At 40.4% G+C, this 23,901-nt stretch overlaps 1 protein-coding gene across 1 annotated transcript in view; it reads left to right on the forward strand.

Annotated features, from left to right (window-relative positions):
• The window catches only part of WWC1 (WW and C2 domain containing 1), a 73,365-nt gene that overhangs the window by 33,155 nt on the left and 16,309 nt on the right, over positions 1-23,901 (forward strand). The window contains exons 2-11 of the mRNA XM_042789938.1: positions 1,926-2,035; positions 7,646-7,849; positions 9,541-9,617; positions 10,552-10,631; positions 11,551-11,680; positions 12,212-12,358; positions 13,407-13,480; positions 18,632-18,874; positions 20,349-20,438; positions 22,826-23,355. Of these exons, the coding sequence (XP_042645872.1) occupies positions 1,926-2,035; positions 7,646-7,849; positions 9,541-9,617; positions 10,552-10,631; positions 11,551-11,680; positions 12,212-12,358; positions 13,407-13,480; positions 18,632-18,874; positions 20,349-20,438; positions 22,826-23,355 (1,685 nt within the window). The remainder of the gene's footprint in view (positions 1-1,925; positions 2,036-7,645; positions 7,850-9,540; positions 9,618-10,551; positions 10,632-11,550; positions 11,681-12,211; positions 12,359-13,406; positions 13,481-18,631; positions 18,875-20,348; positions 20,439-22,825; positions 23,356-23,901) is intronic.

Here is a 23,901-nt window from a genome sequence, read left to right on the forward strand (position 1 = left end):
AGGTGTTTAAGTTAAAATTGCTGACACGTTTGCAACAGCACTTTCATCTGTGTTATCTCCAGAGAGTTGCTTGTATCTGACCTTGCTCTGCATTTTTACCCTTGTGCCAAGTTGACTTGATCAACTCAGAACAGCGCATACTGGGTACTCGGGCTGCGGAGACAGCTTGATCCACGTGAGATAAGGGATAACAATCAGAAGTGTTGAGATTCTATTTTACTTCAAAGTAATTTGGATTTTCTATACAGTCATGGTTTTGGTACACAGTCTAGATTTAGAACAATAAAAATAAACCTTTCAGTGAAACTTTATTGGGAAACTTTCACAGTTCTATGTTGTGAAGCTCTGAGTTCTTTTTTATACTGCAGAACTTTACATTAAATGCAAATTTTCTGAGAAAATAGTGCTTCAAGCACTGCTTCAGATGACAAGGACAATGTGTTGAAAGTGATGCAACAGCAGGTAAGTAGAGATCTTAGTGGCCTGCATACCTTTTATACAAATGTTCACACCTCATTCTTACTGCATACCAGACTTCCAGACTATGTTGTGGAGGGGAACTGTGTTAGTCTTTAAATGTTGGTTTTATGCTGAACCTCTTTGGAGGCTTTTTTCTTATATTCCCCTTTACACTGGTAAGTGATTGTGATATGTTAATATGGGGCTAGCAGTTGGTTGCTCAGTGCCTCCAGATGAAGTATGCTCAAGTGTGCTCAGAACTTAATACAAGTCTGTATCAAACTGCCTGCCCTGCTGAATTACCTTTGGATATGAAAGACTTTCTGTAAACCTTTTCAGTCTCTTACAGTGGGTTGGAAACTTGCTTTCTTAACCATCTTACCTGCCTGTGGCAGAGTTGAATGCAGCTCTGTGGCTGCTTTTTGACCCAGTTGCTGTTGGCATGTGCAGCATAACTGCTAGAGAGGGGCTGTGGTGTTTTTCAGTGTGTCGTGTGCTTTCTGCCCAAAGGGCTCTTCTGGTAAGTCAGACTCATGGGCCCTCACAAGAAGTCATGGCCCTCCTTCCAAATATGCCACATGCGATGCGTTGGGGTTGTGTGATGGACCTGTGGCCCTGTGGCATATTGTGCTTGTGGCAGCAGGATTTGAGAGATAGCTGCAAGCTTAATTCTTCTGGCCTCGTGCCTCCCTGCAGTGATATGTTTGGTTTGTAGTTTTGTTGGTGCAAGCTGAACCTCATTAGCTCAGAGTCAAAGGGAGGAAAGGGGCATGTGGTTTCAGTGACTAAAACTGTGGGGTCACTCAGGAAGTGGGTACTCTAAGCTTTGTTTTTAGGCATACAAGCCTTCAAACTGTTGCTGGATGTGGTCTCTAATAGAAAAACTCCTCAGAGCAGTATTGCGGAAATACTTCCTCATTTGGACAGAGTGGGTTACACATTTTTGTGATACCGAGAAACTAATCTAGTTTGTCATTAATGAAACAGAACATATTGCAATGCAAATGAGTGGAGTTGCATGACAAGTGGTCCCACAGTCCTCAGCACTTGCTATTGATTGTGCAGTCTTAATTATTCATGCTATGCAAATTGCATTTCTCATCTTGCTCCTTCTTGTCTACATATTTTTGATACAGGACTTGCCTGCAAACAGTCTTGTTCTTTCACTTGAGAGACAAGGATTGTTTCTGGCAAAGTTCTTAATGTGCCGTTGTCGAGCGAGTGCTGGCTGAGCTGGGCAAGGCTCGGGAGCTCTGTCAGAATGAATTCATCTTTCTGTAACTTCAGATGAAGAAAGGGAAGAGTTTGTGGAGTATTCCTTGATAAGAACAAAAGCTTTAGAATAGTTTCCAGGTTGCTTTCTTTTCTATACTGAAGCCCTTGTTGTACTTGTTTTTTGGTCAGCTGTTTGGAATAGACATGTGGGAATGTTCTTTATTAATCCTAAATATTATTTTGCATTTCAGGTATACTAAACCACTAACCTTTGCAGACTGCATTAGTGATGAATTGCCGTTAGGATGGGAAGAAGCTTATGACCCTCAGGTTGGAGTTTATTACATAGACCACAACACCAGTAAGTGACGTGTTACTGCATTTTTGCAGAGTAATTGTTTTGTACCTGTGTTAAAATATACTCAACACAAAACCACAGAATTGCTAACAGCATGTTTTAGAGTAGATGAGATCTGCAGCTCATGAAATCAAATCCTGTCCTTCTCCATCATATGAGTTCCATCTCTAAAACAGAAATCGGAGGCCTTTTTGTTTTCAGTCTTCAAATCAGCAGTCACGTTCAAGCTAATGCCACGGACACACCTCTAAGATTTGGCTCTACTGAGGAGTCTGACCAGGTAGTAATGATCTGGAGTTTGTCCTTAGCCTGGAATTTGTCCTTGTGGCAAGACCATCAGAACCATTGCCATGTTTCACGCAGTCATTCAGTTTATCCCTGCCATCAGAACCAGTGCAAAGGTCATTGGTAGGAAATGTGTATTGGGTTGTGCTGGAACAAATCCTCTGAAAAGTAATAAACAAAGCAAATCAGTGACTTTGGTTCTTTTTATAGAACAACTCCAATTGCAGTCCAGAAGTTCACAGCAGAGCCATTCCCAGGCCCTTTTGGGGGTGCTTGTAACTCATGCAAAGAGAAAAACTTTTAAAAGACAAAAGTGCCTTGAAGTTGCGGTGGTATGTTTTATTTTGTTTGTTTAAATCTGCTTCTAGGACTTCAACTGAGAACTTCAGGTTTTTTTGGCAAGTTAGACTTTTTTTTAAATAAAGATGTGGAAGTCCGTTTGTTTGTTTGTTTGTTTGTTTTCTTGGCTATCTTCACACCCTTCCCTTTTTCAGAAAAGCCACATATGCACCTGGCCTGACACTGCACCTTCCAGGTTTTAACAACTTCTCTTGGGTATTAAAAATGCAGAATGAAAAAATCTTATTCTTAAAAAGCACTAACTGCCCTCTGCAATACAAAGATTAAATGCCTCCAGATGTGAAAGTGTCACAAATATTTTTACCTAGAGCTTTTGTCATCCCCATATCCCAGTATTTACATACCTTAAAAGTGGCTTTATCCTAATTATTTTTCTGTGAGGCAAGGGCTGTTGATTTTTCCTTTTACAGGAAAGGATAGACAAGAGTACAGGATCACACAAGGGAGAACTGCAGGGGAGTGGACTTGGGCAAACTTTGTTTGAGAAGATGCTAAATTGCAAGACACAAATTGGCATCTCCTGTAGGTGTGCAAGACCATGCCTTGTGTCCATTTCACTTCCATGAGAAAACACTTGGGAGAGTTAATGATGAGGTTGCTTTTTAAAGACAGACTAAATTGTAATGCTTTTCCAGTCTCACTTGGGTCTGGGATATTCCTGTGCTGACCACACGTATAAAAGGAGCAAGAGCTGAGTGTAGAAGTCTTGTTAAGACTTTTTACCTTATTCCGAATTATTTAATGTTTTCATGCCTGTGTACAGCCAAGAATGGAGAAGAGCCCTGGGCTCGCTTTCCAGAGGAATCAAAAATACGGTTGGATTTCCCTTCTCTGGTGGTTGGAGGTTTGCTGTATCAGGTGTTGGGATGTTGGAGGTGCCTACCAGCATGCTTCAGGCTGAGTCAGGGGCATGCCACTTTCCAGTGACTCCAAAGGGATTTGCTGTGTTAGGCAGCACTGTTGGATTAACAAGTTCCTGCCGATTCAGCTTTACCTGTACAATGCTTTTGGGGAAACTGTTTGTTCCCTGTCCCTTCCTAGTGAAACATCTGTGGGCCTTGGTGATTTTTCCCCTGCATCAATTCCCTCCTCTGGTTTATCAGGCAGTGATGTGGACTGTTGCAGTAGATGTAAGCATCTGCAAGTGCTATGGGAACTGGCATTATTCCTCAAAGAAATAATATTCAGCCCACGTTCTGAAGTGAACATCCCTGTCGCCTCTGACCACAGGAAAAACGTGGCTCAAGCAAAGTGAGAGGATTGTTCCAAGAATTCTTTCCTTGTCCCCTCTGAACTTTCTCTTCAATTTGAGATGTATTTTTATCTTTTCATTTGTCTTCCTCTCCAATTCACACTGGAGGAAGCTGAGTGCTTGTTGTCACTGTGGCCCATCCTAACCAAAACTGGGGCATTAACTTACTCCTCTGGCATTTGTCTAAACAAGGATGTCTAGCTGTGGTCCTGGGGGCACATGGGGGTACAGGAAAATAACCTAAATATGAAGCCTGCTGTGGGACATGAAAGCTTGTCACACCTCCTGAGTGTTTCAGGTAGCAGAAACTGCAGCATACAGGTGGGACAAACCAAACATGATCTTAGTTGTACATTTGAGTTGGCCCCAGGGTGAATGAGCAAAGATCGGGTTGCAGATCTGAGCCCTGTGTGGTCTGGGGCAGTTACCCCTGCTCTGCACCACTCAAAAGTACCCCAAGCTTCAAGGGTGTGCAGAGAAGGCTTCAAACCATGCTGACACCTGCTTAATAGCAGTTGCTCTTAAAAAGTTTAACTTCTATGGGATTCCAGAGGCTACAAGACTTGACCTAGAATTTCAGTTAAAAGGTTAAAAAGAAGAGAAACAAAATCATGACCCTGTTTCTTAATGCCAGCTCTAATCCAAATCGTGATAAAGCAAGCCCTATCCACTTACCTTCAGCTAATCAAGAGGCTTGTCTTTGTGGTTTGTGTTGAAGTATCCTCTGGAGAGTGTCCAAAACCTTCTTCCTCTCCAAGGTCTCTTGCAGATTCCCTATGCAGGAAGGAACCGTCATCAGAGGGTGTGAAGGGGATGGAGGCATGTTGGTTCTTGCTGCACACTTGAAGTGTTGGAGACTAATTATCAGAAACAAGCCCAAGGACAGACCTAAATTAAATCTAAAGCCAGGAGTCATTAAAAAAAAGTGAGATGGAGAACACTTCTAACCTTCTCTCTGAGGCAAAATAAATACAATTAAATTGAACTGAGTACCTGGAATATTCCTAATACAGTATTAATACATAGCCCTGAGTCTTTTTCTCTGGGACAGCTTCTTTGGAATTTGATTTGCACAAAAAAAATGATGATTTTCTTGCCAGATGCTGATGCAAGCATAGTAAGACTACATTCTTCAAACATGAAACAATCAGATTTATTTCTGACAAGCTCAAGATTAAATTAAAAATTCACAAGACAACAAATGATGTAATAACCTGCATCACTGTAGTCCCTTCATCTGACTTTAGTATATATTTTGTTTTTCTCAGTAGGTGGGGTAGATGGAGAGCCTTTGGCCATTTTTTTCATAGATTGTTACTATGTTTGAAAATCAAAGCTCAAAGCTGCAATCAAGGGGATACAGTTAGTTCTGTAGTTAGTTCTGTTGGTTCAATTCTCAGCTGAAAAGGTTGAGGTGAATATTTAGAAAAATGGGAACAAAGCAGTTTCAGTACATAAGTGTGTTGTTCATCCTTTCCGTGGGCCGTCTGTCAAGATTTCACTTTGCTGGGTGGTGTATGTGCTCGGGGCTGCGTCGGTGTTTCACCACCTGACAGAGGTGTTCAGGATTGTAGATTTTTATAGTCTTTTTCCTGGTTGCTTATAATGGAGGGCTTTCCCTGCAGCAGCTTCCACCACCCTTCTTGCTGCTAGTTTAAGGGAAAACTGGAAATAACCAAGCTTGAAGAAGCCATAGGTACAGGTAGACTTATGAACCAGTGTCCTGAATTAGTCTTCAAGAGTCACTGGTACTTTGCCAACATACTCATTAAGCTTGAAATTGAGTCCTGTGTCGTGGTTGCTGGTGCTTGTTCATGCAGTCTGGTCCAGGGAAGCTGTGTGTCTGGGAATGTGGGGACAGCTCTGTGTAACTCTCAGCAGATTTTCCCCTTCTGGTTCAGCTATGGAGTAAAGGGAGTTACTCCATCTGCATGTGGGTAATGGTTATCTAGAATATGGAGTTTGGGGGCAAGGATAGAGACAGGAGCCATAGGTTTTCAGACTCGTACAGTTGATATGCTGCTGTGTCTTCCTGATTTTTCTTTTGCTCCCTCTAAGAGACCATAGTGCTGTCTGGGAGGGCACCAGCACCTATAGTTGGCACATAGTAGCTGCTTTTTCCCCAACTTATTTTGGGGCAGTTTTTCAGGTCCAGGCTTAGCTTTAATATTATATCAGCTGAAATGTTGTTTCTGCTAGCAGGATCTATAAAGGACTTGCTGTTGAAATGCTTCTACAAGCTATACTGGTAGTGTCTTAAAAGTGGGTTTTGTTAATAAGCTTTTGCAGTTTCTCCAAGTTTTGCTATGTAACTTGGAATGCCGTGTGTTCTTTTGGGTCTTGAGATATTGTTAAAACAAGTTATTGTTGGGGTATCCTGTTAATTTTCTCCTCAGCATGATCGTGGACAGCTTGTGATAATGGTTGAGTGTCCATCCCTTGGGTAAAATCCTTTATTTCTAGTTCTGCTTCTAGGATTATTGTCAAACTGTTCTCTTTCCTATGTCCTGGGTATTGAGGTGTTAGTCTTATGCCTGAGTCTCTTAAGAGCTGCTCATACCTTCCACCATGGCAGCTCTTACTAAATTTTTAAAGAGGCTCTTAAGATGTGCAGATTAGATTCCTACTGATAGTTTCAAGCAGCTCCTTTTTATTAATTATTCATTATGTGGTAACTAGGCATCCTTATTCAAACGGTAGTTTAGACAGTTTAGAGCACTTAGTCAACCCAATATTGGAACCTGTTCCAGAAAAAAAAACATGTAATAGCCTTGAAAGAGAAATTAAAAATATTTTGGACACTTCTTCACAAAACCAAGACAAATACTGACAATAAATTTGCCTAATTAGTACTAGGACTAGCTGCGTGTCTGTGACCTTATGCCTTTTTCATGATGAGAAACCTGAAGAGCCATGTATTGGTTGTGTTGGGTTAACAGAGATGGAAGTGGTGTAGCTGTTCATGACTGCATTGCCTATGTTACCAAAAAATATTTTTCTTAAGCTCCACCTCCTGTATTCTGCAGTGATTTATTGCTCTGCCTGCTTTCAGTGAAGGAAATGTTTACTTTCCTTCTGAGATACTGTTTAGATAATATCATTTGAAATGTTTCATGAGTATGTTCTATGATTTAATAAGTCTTTATTTTTACTTACCTATGGAATCTGGGTGAAAAGGTTTTCTTTCCCCTTTTTAATAAAAGCCACTTGGCAGCCAAAGAGGTCAGGCAGAGTTGTAATTGCTTTCATGTTGTCAGATACAGTATAATGCAGTCATGTGGCAATGATATTTTCTGAAAGTTTTTTTTTATCAGTGAAATAGTAGAGGTATTTTATTAGTAATGTTATAAAGCAGTTTCAATAAAGATAAGTCTAACAGTCAATGTCAGTATGTTAGAGCTTGTGTGTGCATAAGCTCCTGTGGATGTTTTAAGAGGCAGAACCAGGGTGGCTTTAGCAGCAGAGGAGTTGGAGAGCTGTACAATGATTTTGTCATTAATTGTTCTATACAGTGATTCAGCATTGCAGAGCTCATTGGAGTTCATTGTGGATCAGTGATCATCTAAGAAAAAAGGAAAATGTCCTTATTCCACATTTTTATTACAGGAGGGGGCAAGGCGCTATTTTAAAATATTGCCATAAAAGGTGGAGCTTCTCCAGGCAGTACTACAAACATGTACACCATTGATCTTGCCTCCTTCTGTTTTGTCTCTAAGAAACTACACAGATAGAAGACCCTCGTGTGCAGTGGCGGCGGGAGCAGGAGCATATGCTGAAGGACTATCTTATCCTGGCCCAGGAGGCAATCGCTGCACAGAAGGAGATCTATCAAGTGAAACAGCAGAGGCTTGAATTGGCCCAGCAAGAATATCGGCAGCTGCATGATGTGTGGGAGCACAAACTGGGCTCTCAGACCAGCTGTGAGTAGTTAGTGTACTCTTATCCGGCGACTTTTTCAGTCATGAACCTGCTAGAACAGTAAAATGCTTGAAGCCGGTCCTCTGACAGAGCACTGGGATGTGTTATGCCGTATTGCCCTCCACATTTGCTCAGTTTGTCTCAGAAGCAATAGCTGCCTAGCACCTATTTGGAAAAGGATAATTGTTATTAAACACTGTTGCGGTTGGCTCAGTCACTGGAGTCAGTGTGCAGATTTTCAGCATGGTCTTCAACAAATGTGAAAAAATGAAGTTATATGGTATTTTCCTTGATTCCCCTGTCCAAACTATAGAAACATGGCAAGAAAGCTCATTTCAGATAGCATTCCCAGGCCCTTTTGGAGTTTAACACCCAAGGTAGTTGAGTGACTGTCTCGAGGAGCTAAGGGTCTGTATTTCGTGCCATGTAACAGCTAACATTGGTGGATTATCTCTCTGCATACGAAGAAAGCTGTTTTGTGCTCCATATTCTTTGTCACACAGGAAACACTCATACCTGTTGCTTCAAGAGTTGGTGCAGAAATGTTTATAGAAGGCTGAATTTTCTCCTTATTGTTACTAGTTAGGAGCTGGAAAGTGTCCAGAGGTGGATTTATTTCCTGTACATCTTCCAGAATTTTTTCTTTTATAATCCTTAGTATTGCAGACTTTTTATGTTCTTGATAGCCACATCAGTGGACTCACCTCCCCCTGTTTACTCTTGCCAAGTTGTGTCTTATGGTGGTGAATTCCACTGGCTAATCCTGTGCCTGATGTTAGAAAGTATTTAAGTAGTTTTCTGTCAACTGAAGGATTCTCATTTGACCAGGGTCCCGTCTGTCATCTCTGAAGTACAGTTTTTGGTCTTTTCTTAAGAGCACTCTACCTAAGTACTAATATACCAGAGCAGTACACTAAGAACACTGTGAACGTGAATTACGTTGGTGTGTTGCAATGTCTTTAAAAATACAACCAAACAGAAAGAACTAGAAATGCTTTCCCATGTTTTGTAGCACATAAACTGATGGCTGCAAGGATCAAAATATCTCCCTTGCCTACAGCTACCTCTAACAACACTGCACATTGGGGAGCTTCTGTACCTTCTGAAGCAGAAGGGTTTTAACAGCTGCTGAGAAGAGAATTCTGCTTTTAATGGAACATTGATTTAATCCGGTGTGACACATTGTATGATTAGTCTTGTCCTCAAGGCTGTGAAAAGGCTTGCATTGCATTTTTCAGTTTCTTCTCATTCTTTGCTTTTCTTTGTTTCTAAATGTTCACTCAGTTTACTCAAAGAGAAAGTCTAAAAAGAAAATAAAGTAAACCTTTATGTGGTGCCTATCCCTTCAGTTCTGTTAAATGCCTTTGGAAATGCAAGAAGCCACACTGTTGAATGGAGTGAACGTGTTTGAGAGTCTGAGTTAAGTGTGTTAACCTGGAACGAATCAAGACTTTGGAGATGCAGGACATGGCCTCTTTAGTATACACTTGTTGTGGAGTACTTGACTGCACTATTGCCTTTCCCTGCCTTTGAGGTGTGAGAAGAGATCTGGAATACGAGTAAAAGGCCTATACAAACAATGTGTGGAGATCTGGGTATGCAGGAGCGATGGGAGATCTTGATTTGTGGTGGGGCTGGTAGAAGAGTAGAGAGGAAGATAGAGCTGCTAAACTGGGTATTGTATTTGTTCTAGTGCTCTCTGGCTCATCATCAAGTTCCAAGTATGACCCAGAGATCCTCAAAGCAGAGATTGCTACTACAAAATCCAGGGTAAGTAGTACAAACAGATCTTTGCTTACCACAAGTAACCTTTAGATGTTTCCAAACCTTGTGGCAAATACTAAAAAGAGGTGCCAAAGCAGTTGGAAGAGCTAATGTTGCCATTCTTAATCTAGGAGGTAATTTATCAGAATTCCCAAACGTTGCTGTTTAAGTTTGAAACACTTTTTTTTCCTCAGACTTTAGGCTTCCTCAGAAGCTGGCAGTACCTACTGCTGTACGGCTAGGCTGTGGGGTATTTAGCTGCGTGCTGGCTCCTCAGTGTGCCGCAGCACTGGAGAGCTGTGAGTTCTCTCCAAAGACTGGCAGCTGTTTTCTCCTGGGCTTGGTGCGGGCTGTTAGCAGCGGCAGTGTGCGCTCTCATGCGGAGCTCGGTTTGGGAAGAAGAAAGGAATAAAGTAAAGTAGGTCAGTCTGGCCTCTGTGTAGGAATATAAAACAGCAAGCTGTAGGGTCAGTGGATTTACAGTGTGTATTATCATCCTGCTGTGTTACTCATGCAGTGGGGCCTTTTAGTTTGGGTATGTTGGAGGATAGCTTCTGTCACTGCAGTGCAACGCCTGTCCTGATGCTTGATGGTTTTTTGAATGACTGGGAAGGTTTTAAACATTTCTGAGTAAAATCAACATGTGTTTCCTTCTTGTCTCTCTTGAATTTTTCTCAGTTTTTCTGCTTACAAGATTGTAACTTCCCTTGAGCCCCTTATTAAGTGACGTAATATCTGGGTACTGGATAGAGCCCTACTCACTGATAATGAGCTGATGAGGACACAGTCAAGGCTGTTAGCTGTTGTTGGGATGAAGTGATTATCTGGAAACTTTGTTTAGAGTACTTTGTACACTGGTTAAGTTTTGAATTGAATAAGTAGCGCTGTATCTAAATATTCATATAAAATACCATTCTAAAAATATGATACCTTGCTGCAGGTTAATAAACTCAAGAGAGAAGTAGCTCACATGAAGCAAGAACTCCAGTACAAAGAGCATGGATTTCAAACACTGAAGAAGTATGTTTGTTCTCAAGTTTTTATTTTCAGTGTAGAACATCTCTGGCTTGTAATGCACCCCCTTCTACATTTATAAATAGCTGCCTAAATAATGTAAGCTGAAATATGTTGCTGCTGCTATCTTTAGGCATATGCAGCTGAAAGCAGTACACAGCCATGGGGGTAGTTCTCTCAAATCACTGCCTGTGTGTGATTGACCACATCAGAACTGACTTCATGGCAAAAAGATTTTGAACTACGATCTTGTCAGTTAAATGGTATTCTGCTTTACTCAATATTGCTCAATACAGATGACACGGTAGAGCCTATTGTCTTAATTATAAGAGCCATTGTTTTAGGGCACTGAGGAACAATTTGGGGTGGGGTGGACGGGGAGGAAAAGTTTCAGGTACTTACCTTTGTATGACTAGACATCTGGCATGTTTTAACCAATGTCACTGGTTAATATTTATTATAAACATCAACTGCGGTAGAATTCCTTTGAGAAGAGGGAAGGATGAGGTGGCTTTTAATTAGGTTGAGCGAGCAAATACATCCATGCATGTGAGGTCTGTGCCTGGTTTTTTAAATCATGACTGAAAATAAGGAAATTCTCATAGAAGGCTAAGTTGATCTTCTCCAGGTTAGAAACAAGGTAACTCGCAGCAGTCTGCCCAAACATACTGTTTTGGGGGGTTCTCCCTAAGGCATCAAAGAGATGATACGGCTAAAATCAGAGTTCTACAGCTTAATGTACTTCTGAGTGGAGTAACTTAGGCAGTGATGAGTTGGAGTTCTTTGATCCTTCTGTTGTCTTTGTTATACTTCAGAGTGTGTTTTTCTTAAAAATTAATGTCAAGATGCATGCATCTATGATGAATAAATTAACTGGACTCTATAAAGTGCTAGCTTACTGTATTTTTTTTTAATTTCCATGCAGAATTGACATGAAAATGTCTGATACTCAAGGTGGCTACAAACTTGATGAGGCACAAGCCATTTTAAGTGAAATGAAAGCTCTCAAGAAGGCCATCACATCAGGGGAGAAGGAAAAACAAGACCTCATTCAGGTATTGAAACAGGATGGCTTTATTAGTATTTTGTGTTGTCACTGCTATCAGATTGAATTTCTGAGAAGTAATTTAAGTATTTTGTATTTCAGATATGTAATTGAGATTTTTATTAACATGAGTTATGGTTGGACTACAGCCTTTTTATTCCTTACATCCTGAAAATAAGTATAAAATACAGCAACTAACAGTTGTAAGCGCTTGCTTAGAGATGAGTGTTTGTCTCAGAGTTCATTGATCAAGAATGAACCAGTGTGACTGCACTGCTGTCAAAGAGCAGACCTGGAGAAGCCATGAAAACCCTGTGGCCCTCTTGGTCTGCCACCTCCCACAGAGAGCCTGTCTGTCTGGGCAAGGCTGCTTTGTGCTGTGGCAGGTGCATCCAGCCATGCCTGGCCTCATGTTTGCAAGGTCTGAGTACACACAGTGAACATGGTCAGATCTTAATCATGTAGTTTAGGCTAAAGCCACATAGCTGCTGAGGTACTTTGAGCAGAAGTGAGCTCACCTCATGACTTTTTATGGTTTTAGAGCTTAGCCAGGTTAAAAGACAGCTTTGTGAATGACAGAGGATCCCAGTCAGACCTGTGGGCCAGCACAATGTCCATGGAAAGCTCCAGCCCTTCGCTACCCCGGCAGTACCTGGATGTCAGCTCCCAGACGGATGTTTCAGGAAACGTGAGTAATGTGTGAGAAACCAAGTGCATGTGGAGACGTTCCTCTGAATGATATGTAGTATTGCCTTAGTACGAGTTTCCAAGCATGGGTCGGTATCTATGAAGTGATACCTTCTCCTGGTGTAAGCTTCAGGGTGAGCTTCATTTCTGCGTGCGATGTTAATGTATCTCTACAGGCAACCTGCTGTTTCCCCACACTGTCTCTATTAGAACAACCCAGGTGGGAATGAGGGGGAAGTAAGTTTTATTTTGCCTGTAGGTGTACCCTTTTGTGATACAGATATTCCCTTAGCTCTTCATAGCAGTGATACGCTACTAGACAAAAAACATTCAGCAGCTACATATGGGCTAAGCTCTCGTGAGGACTCTTCCCTTATGAGTGCATTTGGCTTTTAGTGTGTTACAAGAGAGAACGATAGCATATGTGCAGATATTTTGATGCCATCAAGCACATATAGTACTCATAAACCTTCAGTCCCACTTGGGCAACAAGATCATAACTGTCAGGTTAGTGCCAGCCTCAGCAAGGACTTGACTGTGCGCGCATTGTATGTCTCACAGGACATCACAGGAGCTGCTCCTGCAAACATTTACTTAAGCATTTGCAGCTACTTTCAGTCAGGACCACACATGACTGAAGATCTGCGGATTTGGGCATGATGGGATGTCCCTTAAGACTTCACAAACAAAGCAAGATGTCATCCAAAACAAAATGCAACGCAGCACTTAAAGATTTCAAACAGCATTTAAGAGTAAAGATTACAGAGCTATCTGTGTATGCATGAAAATAGAAGCCTAAGATAGATGTGGTAGATTTTTTTTTTTCTGATAAACTAGGCCAAAAAGAACCTCTGAATCTTGTGGGGTTTTAAGTATTTGAAGAAATCATGAAAAATTTAATTAAGGCAATAATTTCCTATTCTGTGATTGGTTTAACTAGTAAATGAGTTTGACAAGAGGAAGTGTAGCTTGTAACATCATCAATTTCAATGGGGACTAGCAAAAGAGGAGTGGTTACTAAGTTGCTGTTTTTATATTTTGTGTCTCAGTTTATTACCAGCAGCAATAACCAGTTGGCTGAGAAAGTGAGATTACGCCTTCAATATGAAGAAGCAAAGAGAAGGTAATTCTTTGGAATGTTGTACCTTTTGGCTGTCACACAGCTTTTTCTGAAGATCTGTTTCACTAGAAGAGGTGCCACTCAGGTTGAAACCCAGCATTACTGCTAAATAAACACAGTAATTTTTGAGCGAGTGAGGTTTTCTGGGCCAACATTATCATTCGAGAAATAAATAACCATCCTAGAAATTCCGAAGGAGTGACTAATCCATGATGAATTCAGTCTGGCCACACCTGTGGGGACATAAGTGGGTTTGCTACCTGTTGCCATTGCTTCCCCATTCCTAATAAGGAGACTGTACCGCAAGGCATCTCCTTACCTTATTCAAAATGAAATGAATGTTTGCGTGGCTTTAAGTCTGATAAGGGGAAATATATAGTGTTAACACCTAACATATCAAAATATGGTCAGTGGCTGCAATTCCAGAGCTTATCTGCTTATCTGTAAGAACATAAATTTTCACCCTTGCCCTCTGATCTGAGATGAATGAAGAATAGATTTTAAAAATTCATATCTACTTAACAGGCCAATTTAAGCAAAAGTTTTCTAGGAGTTACTTTTTTAAATAGACAATAGCTAATTCAATTGTTTAGTTAAATGAAAAACCACCAAGCATTATTATTAAGACTTTGGCTGGCCTAGTCCTCGTTCAGCGATGTAACTGTTGGTGGTGGTGGCTTCCATTTTAACTGCTCTAAAGGAACTTTGCAATTGCAGAATAACAAACTTCAGATGAGTGGTACAATCTGCACTTGGGATATATGTGGAGGGAAGGGTTTTTCTCCAGTCTCTGGTTAGAGATAAGAGCTTTAAGGCTGAGGTTACTCATAATGTTCTCAGTATATTGGCATGGTCAGTAGACCATGTTTCTCAGTGGCATAAAATTTGATCTCTATCTGTGGCAGTTATCAAAGACTGTGTGCTCAGCTGCTTTTGACATGAACTTACACTTTTCTTCCTAGGTGGAGCAATTTTATCAGAACTGTCTATTTTGCCAATCCAAGATTTGCCAAACTACCTTGACATTCGAATCATTCCGTGACTTTTTAAAGCAACATTAAAATTATTAATTCTCTAGATGCAGTGGTTAATTTTTTCAGTGTTAAAATTGCTCTTTACTTTTAAGCTTTGCTGAAGACTACAGTTTAATCCACACTGACTTTAAATCTTCACATTGAAGTGGAGCACTCTTACTTTATAAAGCCTGTATCTTTTCCAAGGAGGGGCAAGTGAGTAATGACAGACCTAAGATAATTAATACGCTCTTTAAAAAGAGACAGAACTTTATAAAGGCAGCAGAATAGTTCGTTTGAAATAATGATGAAAGGCATACAACACAACCTTCCAGCTAAAGAAGGTTTGATACCTCATGTCTGTTTTGGATTATCTATAGATTTTCTCAGAGTTTAGGAAATGTTATCATGAGGAAAGATGAGTCTGAATGGGCATGAATAATGGATGATAAAATGAAAAGATCTCCAGCTATCAGAGCACTGTGGTTTTGGCATGGTCTTTAGTAGGAGCTGCAGAAACAAATACCTTGACTGGTTTTAAGCTGGAACAATACTGTGGATATAGTGACTCACAAGGAACCTTCTGCTCCTGTGAAAATTCCTCCTTGTGATGTTAGAAGTGTTTCCTGTCCTCACAGCAGCATATTAAAATGTTCCAAAAACACAATAGAAGAACAAGTAATTTGCTCATGCACGTATTATGAAGGGAGCCAAATGGTGGAAATATGTTTCTCTGATTAGCTTTGCATTATCTGGAATGGTAAAACTTCAGGACTGAAATCAAGATGAGCCCATATTAACTGGGTTAGAACTACTAGATTTATAAGGGGCCGATGATTTTGAAAGTGGGCTGTAGCAGACACTGTTTACACCACTGTTGTGGACCAGACTAAAAGCATAGCTGTAGGTAAATATCTTGCTGAACTTCACCACACCAGAACTGTCAGGGTACAATTCTGCACGTTCCCTTACACACCACTAAGTCCTTTCTTTTCATGGCTCAGTGAGACAACGAGAGCCCTAGAGCAGATAATGTTAAACCTGTAAAAAAGAACAAAGGGCAAATGCAGTGACAGGCCTTTAGCTTAATTGGATTGGAAACAGATAATGGGTATAATGTCAAAAGAAATGTCAGTGCTACATCTCAACAAGGAGATAGCTACTGCAGCACAAATGTAATCAGAGGGGCGACTAAATTATGTTGTACAATTTCAGACAGACAGTAGTAACTCAGTTGTGTAGCACTTGCAATCCATGCACTGTTTTAGTTCCTTCAACAGTTAAACTTTCATCTTGGATTTTGTGTGGCTCTAGGATTTTGAAAGTATGTTTTATAATCTCTGAAGACGGAATATTTTAATGTCACATTTAGCAGCATTGCAACAACAGTGGGTATTTGACTGGTCAGTTTTTAGACCACACTTCCCACACTTCGATATTTTTTCTGAAGAAGAGAGGCTGATCTGATACACTATTGTGCATGTACATCTTAATGTATGCTTCTGTGGAGATGTATGTGCTCTGAATCATCTCTGAAGAGACTAAAAACTTGACTTGTTATGCCTATGTTACAGATAAGTACCAGCTTTCCCCAGAAAAAAAAAAAAAAAAAAGAAAAAGAGACTTGTTATGTTAATTAATAAATCATCTCATTACATTTTCTAGATAAAAATGAAAGCAGTTAAATAAAACTCGAACTTCCTGTTCTGTATTTTGTTCAGTCTTGCAAGCTAGTGGCCATTCAGAAAGATGGTATGACTTGAGCCCAGTATTGCTGGGTTTTTTGCAATGCAATCCTAGCACAGCTCAGCAGTGATGTAGTTCAGACTCGGTCACTGAGTGATGAAGAGCTGAGGTTTTCAACCAAATGCCGGACAGTCTGCACAGCATTTCATTTGTAATAATGCTGTTTTATTGGAAAAAAATGGAATACATAGACCTCCTTTTCACTGAGAAGGAGAAAAAGAATGATCATTTACAAAGGGTAAAACTCGAGGTTAGTTTAACAAAGCTGTTAGACTCGGAAATGCATAGAGAACAAATTCCAGTGGAAAAGCCATATCCCTGCAAATATATGCCAAAAGTGATCAGATTAATGCCAACCAATCCTCTTAAGCTCATATCCCTTCAAAATGCACAGAGGAATTCTTGGATTATGAATTAATGCCACTGTTAATTCTTCATTGGAGCACAGTATTGCACTTAATCAGGCACTCAAAAACAAAACAGCTCCAAAGAAGACCTAAAAATAGTTGAGCTGAATATCTATCAATTATGGAACTTTAATTAGAGTAAGCAACTTGCTGTGGGAAATGGGTTTACAGAAAGTGGAGGCTTCTCTTCAGAAAGCTGATCTCTAGTCTGTCTCCTGTGATGGAGGAGGCAGGTCAGTCTGTTTGAGTCTAATCCTTCACAGGCTCTCTCGGGGCTCGAGTTCCTCTTGGCCTCCGGAGCTTGGAAGACAAAGCTTTATTCTTCAAGGCCATTCAGCAATCATGTAGCTGGCTAGATCTGCATCCTATTACTTACTCCACGCACTTTGATTTTGCTAGTTGGCATTGAATTTGCTCCGTGCCTGCGTGTGTGCTGGTTTGCTGGAGGAAGAGTGCACCATCCTGTGCACTTCTGTAGCCTAAATCAAGTTCTAGAAATAGATGAATCCAGATTAGTAGCCACAACTATTTGTTGTGCCCAATTTAAGTCCAGTAATTCTGTCACCAGATCACAGATCCCTTTTTGAAATGGAGATGAATATTGGACTTCCATTTTACACATACAGCATTTAACTTCTATTTCTTATGTATCTACTAAGCCTGAGAGATTAACCTAAGTTAATCACATGAAGGGGCATGTATGTCTTGACTCTGTGATCTTCAGTCAGGTGAATTATTTTTGCAAATATCTTGCCTTATATGGCAAGATACTTCTCCTCCTTGCTTGCCTACTAAGTTTTTGTAATTCCTACACCCCAGCCCATTCTGCCTTCCCCTTTCCCTGCTCCCCACTTGATCATTTTTGATTGTGTGAGTTCCAGAAATGCAAGTCTTATTCAGCTTTATCTGTACTATTGTTTCTCACCAAACTACCATGATTACCCTGTCAGGTCATGAAGAGTTGTAGGCCAGTGAGTCCAAGGAGACAGCTTCCTTTGGGAAGACTGACATTACTGTCTTTGGTTCTGCATCCTGGCCTGCTGGTGGTGTTTTGCTTCCCTCTGTATGTTGCATTGCACAGCTGACCATTTGTGGAGCTAGCTGAGCAGTTGAGATCTTTGAGAAAGTGGGAATGGGGAGATAGTTGGAGTGAGCAGCCTCCTCACCTGCCACAAGCTGTGCCCTCCTCTGCTGTCAATCAAAGCTCTTGCTAAATTCCAAGTCTGTATTGCTGTTGCTTTTAGTAATCATCTTCCTGCCTGAGATAACATGGTATTGTGCTGAAGGATTAGTGATACAGACTTTAAACTGAAATCTGTAATGATACCTCTAATGAAAAAAGATTTCAAGTTTAATGCAAATAAGTGGGTCTGGTTTTAGATAGGATTGTATTGCCTCTTTGACTCTTCGTGTCCTCAGGTGCATGTTGCACCAGAAGTAGTGTACCTCTTTAATGTGTCCAAAATGCTTAGTGTTGAGTCAATGGTTGGATTCTTCCAGCAGTCGTATGCATATGATTCACTTTAGCTTATCTGAAACGTATACGGAGGGTATAGAGTTCTTCTTCGTAAAACTGATTAAAGATCAGATATTTACTGCATGATACTTTCAACACCAAGTTCTGTGAGGTCATTAGCTGTAAGGCATATTAAGCACTCTAATTGACAGCTTTTTTCGAGATCCAGAATTTCTGTTACACTGTTCCCTGATTGGTGGACACTGTAGGTTAGCTAGAGACTTAGCTCACCACTGGGAGCAAACCTGAGTTAAAACCCCATTCTGCATGTCAACCTCCTGGTGTTGCCTTCCCTTGACAGCACTCTGGTAAGGAGGGCATGACCATGACAGTAGTTGTCCCTGAGCTAAGAGCCTTCTTCAGGGGAATTTGGTTGGTTGTGGTGCACCTTTGTGTGTCTGGAGCAATAGCTCAGGCACTCTTCATGGATTAACTGCTTTTTTTTTTTTTTTTTTTTTTTTTTTTTCTGCAGAATAGCAAACCTGAAAATACAGCTGGCTAAGCTTGACAGTGAGGCCTGGCCTGGTGTGCTGGACTCTGAGCGGGATCGTCTAATATTAATTAATGAGAAGGAGGAGCTCTTAAAAGAAATGCGATTTATTAGCCCTAGAAAATGGACTCGAGGAGAGGTGGAGAGACTGGAGACAGAGAGAAGGCGCCTGGAAGAAGACCTTCAGGCTGCTAGAGACACTCAAAGCAAAGCTCTCACTGAGAGGTAGGTTACTGGACATAGGACAGAGCTTGCCTTGTTGGACAAGAGGTAATCTGGAGCAAGCAGCAACATCCCCTGGCTGAGAGCTGATAGTAGTGCGCTCTCGGATTTCCAGAAGACTGTTTCTACTTACAGGGTTTCTGAAATCATCTTCCAAAAGAAACTGCCTGCAAGTCTTACTCCCCAAGTGGGGAAAGGTTGTTGTTCCTACAAATGGATCCTCTATGAGAATGTAAGAAATGCTCAAAATAGCCCAGTATAATGTTAGTGTACTATAATGTTTCTGTATGCAGCCAGCACCTCTCAGCAGCTTCTACAGTTGCTGTGCAGTCTGGAACTCGGTAAATGTCAACAGATGGAATTTTAAATTTTTAAAATTTGTTTGTTCTGAGCATCCTTGTATGTGATTCCTTTAGGAACTGGTATTTGACAGGGCTGTGGGAGTTGCATGGAATATCCTGTGAATCTAAACTAGCTCAAAAAAATGCCAGCTATCCTCCCTAATTTTACTTGTGTTGCAAGGGGAGATCTCATGGGAATGTACAGTGAGGATGAATACTGCATTAGGCATTGCCTAAAAGCGCTTTACAATCTGGATGTATTAATGTGGTGGCTGTGGCAGTGTTACTTTTAGCTGCAGTCTCTTGAATATATATATGGAATAGGCGTGTTGCATTCACTCTCTCTTGTGGCACAGTATTTTCATTTCTTTTACATGCTCAGTGTCCAGACTACACCGACTTTCTATATAGTCTTTTCATGGTTTTATCATGCTGGAAAAAAATGTAGGTGTCTCGGATGTTTCAGCTGCAGGACTTTTACCAGCCTGCAATATATGTGATTCAAGAAATGTTTCTGGTCTTGCCATAAAATGAACTCTTTCATTTGTGATTTTTAGGAATATGGTCCTGTTCTAGTGTGCCAAAGAAACAGCATGTTTCTGGAGAAGGATTTCTTGTCCAGAGGCCTGTTAAGTTATGGTATGAGCACCCAAGTGCACATGTTTGTGTCTCAAACCAATTCGGGTGTGAAATAAAACTGAGATGTTGCTAAAGTCCATAACTCATGTAAAACCATAAGGAAATCGTGTAAACCTTAGTCTTCCATAGACCTTACTGAAAGCCAATGAAAGCATTTACACCTTTATTAGCACAGTAAGTATAAAAATGCAGTAGTGTATAGCGAGCAAAATCTGCTGGACTTTTTTTGAGGTCTGATCCTAGAAACATTAACTTTTATAGTACTACCTGTAATTATTTTCCCTGTTGTGAATATTTGCAGGATTGAGTTCCATATTTTAAAAGTACTGGAAGTTGGTATACACCTACATATCTTGACAAATTCTGTCCTACGTTTTACTGTGTATTCTTACTAACTTTTGTAGGATTTCATTGAAACAAAATAGAATTTTCCTTTACTCCTCATTTTAAATAGTAAATGCTGCTTTAGCTCATCTTTTTCTTCTGTCTTCTCTTAGATTAAAGTTGAATAGCAAAAGAAATCAACTAGTCCAAGAACTGGAAGAAACAACACGATTAGTTGCAATGTTGCACACCCAGTTGAAAAGGTATGTAACCTTTTACAGAAGCTGTAGGTGCTTTAACTGCACTTGGTGTAACTGCCTTTCTCTGCTAACAATTTCATCTCCCAACTGAGAGGTCTAAAATGCCTTTCAGTTATAGTGGTGACCTTAAGACTCCTGTGTATTCAATGGAAAAGAAGCCTTGAGGATTATACGTCCCACTCAGTTTAGATGGATGCTTTAGAATGAGATAAATAACTTCATGGTGATGCCTCTGACTGACAACAGAAGGAGTTTGCGCAATCCCTTCTATTTTGGACATGTAACATTTAAGCAACTAAAGATAGCTGAGGTTTTTTTACTAATGTTTGAATTAGTGAAGTATTCTATTAGTAAAGGACGTTAAAGACAGTTTAACACTTACAGAGCAAGTGAAGTGAATCTTAGTAATACAACTACACATTAGTGTATGAGCATCATGATAATATTTCTCTAAATTAATTCCAAGTGTGCTGTGGCTTGTAATATAGACAATGTATTGAGATAGCCCTGAATCTGTTGTGGTTCGTATGGTATATAGAAATATTTCTGCAGTCGTAATGTGGTCTGGTTGTTCAGGCTGTCGTTTTGAAAGAGCGTAGGATTACTGTTTCCAGACAAATGCATGACTGAAGGCACTAAGGCCAAATCATCATTAGCTAAAACGTTTTTATCTTTTTGATTAGGCAGAGAGTTGGTGGGGTTTTTGTTTGGTTGAGGTTTTTCCTGTCAGTGTGTACTGAATTTACTCTGTTTGTAGCTTCTGCTCCACTTGGATTCTGTTTCATTTTGTGAAGATGACACCGAAAAGACTGGAAAGAAATCATAGTGCAAGACTGACATGTAAATAAGCCACCATGGAGAATAGCTATCTGTGATGCTCTTGTACAGTGGAAATGCATCATATTTTCATTTCATCTAGCTGATTAGGGATCTTTAGAGGTGACCAAGAAGCATGTGAAACTAATTTCTTCCTAACTATGTGCCCAGTGTTCTTGGCATGCTCCTTCATAAGAATAAGCATTTGTTATTAACCCCATAATGCAAAATGTCTGGCATTCAAAGGTATGTACAAAATCAGGTTGAGCCCAGTTTGCTAATAGGGAAAAGATTAATTAAAAAAACCTCCCTTTTCATAACGAAATACACTGAAATGCTGTAAATTTATTAGTCCTCGCCAGATCTATATATACACTGCCAAAATGCAAAAACATCTATCATGTTTCAGTTATGTTTCACCCAAAAGCTTTTCGGAACAAACATGATGCAGTGCACATCTGTCATACAAATGCAGGAGACATTTTGTGCCAAAATTATACTAAAATCTGCATACTTGCCTTTTTCTCATAAGGTCATGGGCATAATTATACAAATGCAGCTTCTAGCTATTACCCATAAATAATAAATAAGGGATTATTAGGCTTATTAACATCCTCACTGTTTTTCAGTGGGGCAACTTAAGCCACTTAGGCAGAAATTTTTCAGTAGCTAATCCATATCTGAAGTGAGGGTTAAGGGTCTTTAAACAGTCAGTAACGAACACGGCATTTAATATACCAGAGCAGTGTAGTGTTGGTTTAAATGGAATTTCTAGGGATGATATATGCTGTAGTCAATACTGGAGGATTTGTTGGGTCTTCTGAGCAGAAAACAGTGTGCTGTGGTGTCTGGCCTTTCTCATCTGAGCAGACTTCTATTCAGGACCTGCTTAAAATCAGTTTTGCTGTCATTTGTTCTGAGCCTTGATCTCTAGGGATGAATAAGCTGTGTGAACTGATTTCACAGCCCAGCCCCGAGTCTTTCCCTTGCTATCCTGGCCCTGGATTCTGTGTAGCAGTCTTTCACGTAGGTGAATCCTGCCAGTTTTTTGGTAACTGCTGGCTGTTGTGATCTCTGAGGGCCAGTTCCAGGCAGCTGTGATACTGCCTTTTGGCTCTGCATCCAAAATTGAGGCAAATGGAAGAAAATTTCCATATGGTCAGACAATTCATTGCAATAATTTCATCTTCTTGCATGGGCCTTGCTGGTTTTTGTTGTCTGCTTTAGATATTAACAGGAACCATAGATTTGTCTCCAGACAGATGTTGGAGGACAATGTTGTCACTAATTTTAATTAATTTGAAACTATTCATTAGAGTTGTTTTGGCTAAACAAGGACTCTTACGACATTGATATGGTGAGTAGAAAAAAGTGTATGTACTATATTATTTTTATTGAAAAGTGACCCAACTTTTCTGCTGGGTAGACTGTGGTTGTTATGGGGACTAGTGCATATGGCCTGAGCTAACAAAGCAAAATGTACCATGTGGGCTTAGAGATTTGGTGACATTGCAGAGTTTTCCTGAGAAATCAGGAATTTACAGCATAATGGTTTTCTGACTTGTCTCCTTCAGTCTCTCTACCAGCATGCTTTCCCTGTCCTCGAGCAGCAGCCCTGGTTCTCTTGCATCTAGCAGAGGATCTCTTGCCACCTCCAGCCAGGATTCATCCACCTCAGCCAGTTTCACTGACCTCTACTATGAGCACCTGGAGCAGTTGGACTCAGACTATCAAAACAAGCTTGACTTGCTCTTAGAAGGAGCCAGTGGATTTAGACCATCAGGCTGTATCACCACTATTCACGAAAACGAAGTAGCAAAAACTCACAAAGCAGATACCACCAGCCGCATACAGGCTCTGAGATCATTGTCTGGTACTCCAAAATCCATGACATCGCTATCTCCAAGGTCATCTCTCTCTTCTCCATCTCCACCTTGCTCTCCGCTGGTGATAGACCCACTCCTAACTGGTGATGCGTTTTCAAGCCATATGGATTTTGATGATGCAGAGATAAGTACAAATCTCTCAGAACTCACCCTAAGCACTGGGAGTGGCAACTGTAGACTAGAAGAACCTAGAGCAGGAGATAAACATCTAGGCCAAGGTATGGTAACAAACTATTTGCATGTACATGCATGCATTTATTTTTGATGTAGTTTATAAAGCACTGAGAAGCAAGTGTTTCAAAAGCTGTCTGTCATCGTGATATCTTTGTGTTGAAAAGTGTATTCAGCTGTGTGTTCTGTCTTGCTTGGGAGAAAGGGTTGGTATTTTAATTTGTACACAAAAAGTACCACTGATTTGGTGAGTCTTGCAGAAGACTGTATCTAGGTGTGTTTTCAGTGTACTTATATGCATCTGTACACAAATTGCAGGGATTTCGTGTGCAAATATAAATGGTTGTGGTGGGATTCCTGGTTTAATTTGGCACTAAACTATTTTGAATGTCATCTAGTATTTTGAGTCTGGGAGTCACAGAATGCTGTAGTGACATAAACTTTTTGTCCAAGTTCTTGCGGAATGCTGGGAAAGCTATTTAGCTTAATAGTTAAATGATAATAAAAATCCTTCCCTACCACCTCAGCATACACAGCGTCTTGCTCTGGTTCCCAGTAAATCAGTGACAATGAATTTATTAACTTCAGCTGAG

The sequence above is a fragment of the Tyto alba genome, unplaced genomic scaffold (assembly GCF_018691265.1).
Source record: "Tyto alba isolate M040663 unplaced genomic scaffold, T.alba_DEE_v4.0 Super-Scaffold_17, whole genome shotgun sequence".
NCBI lineage: Eukaryota > Metazoa > Chordata > Aves > Strigiformes > Tytonidae > Tyto > Tyto alba.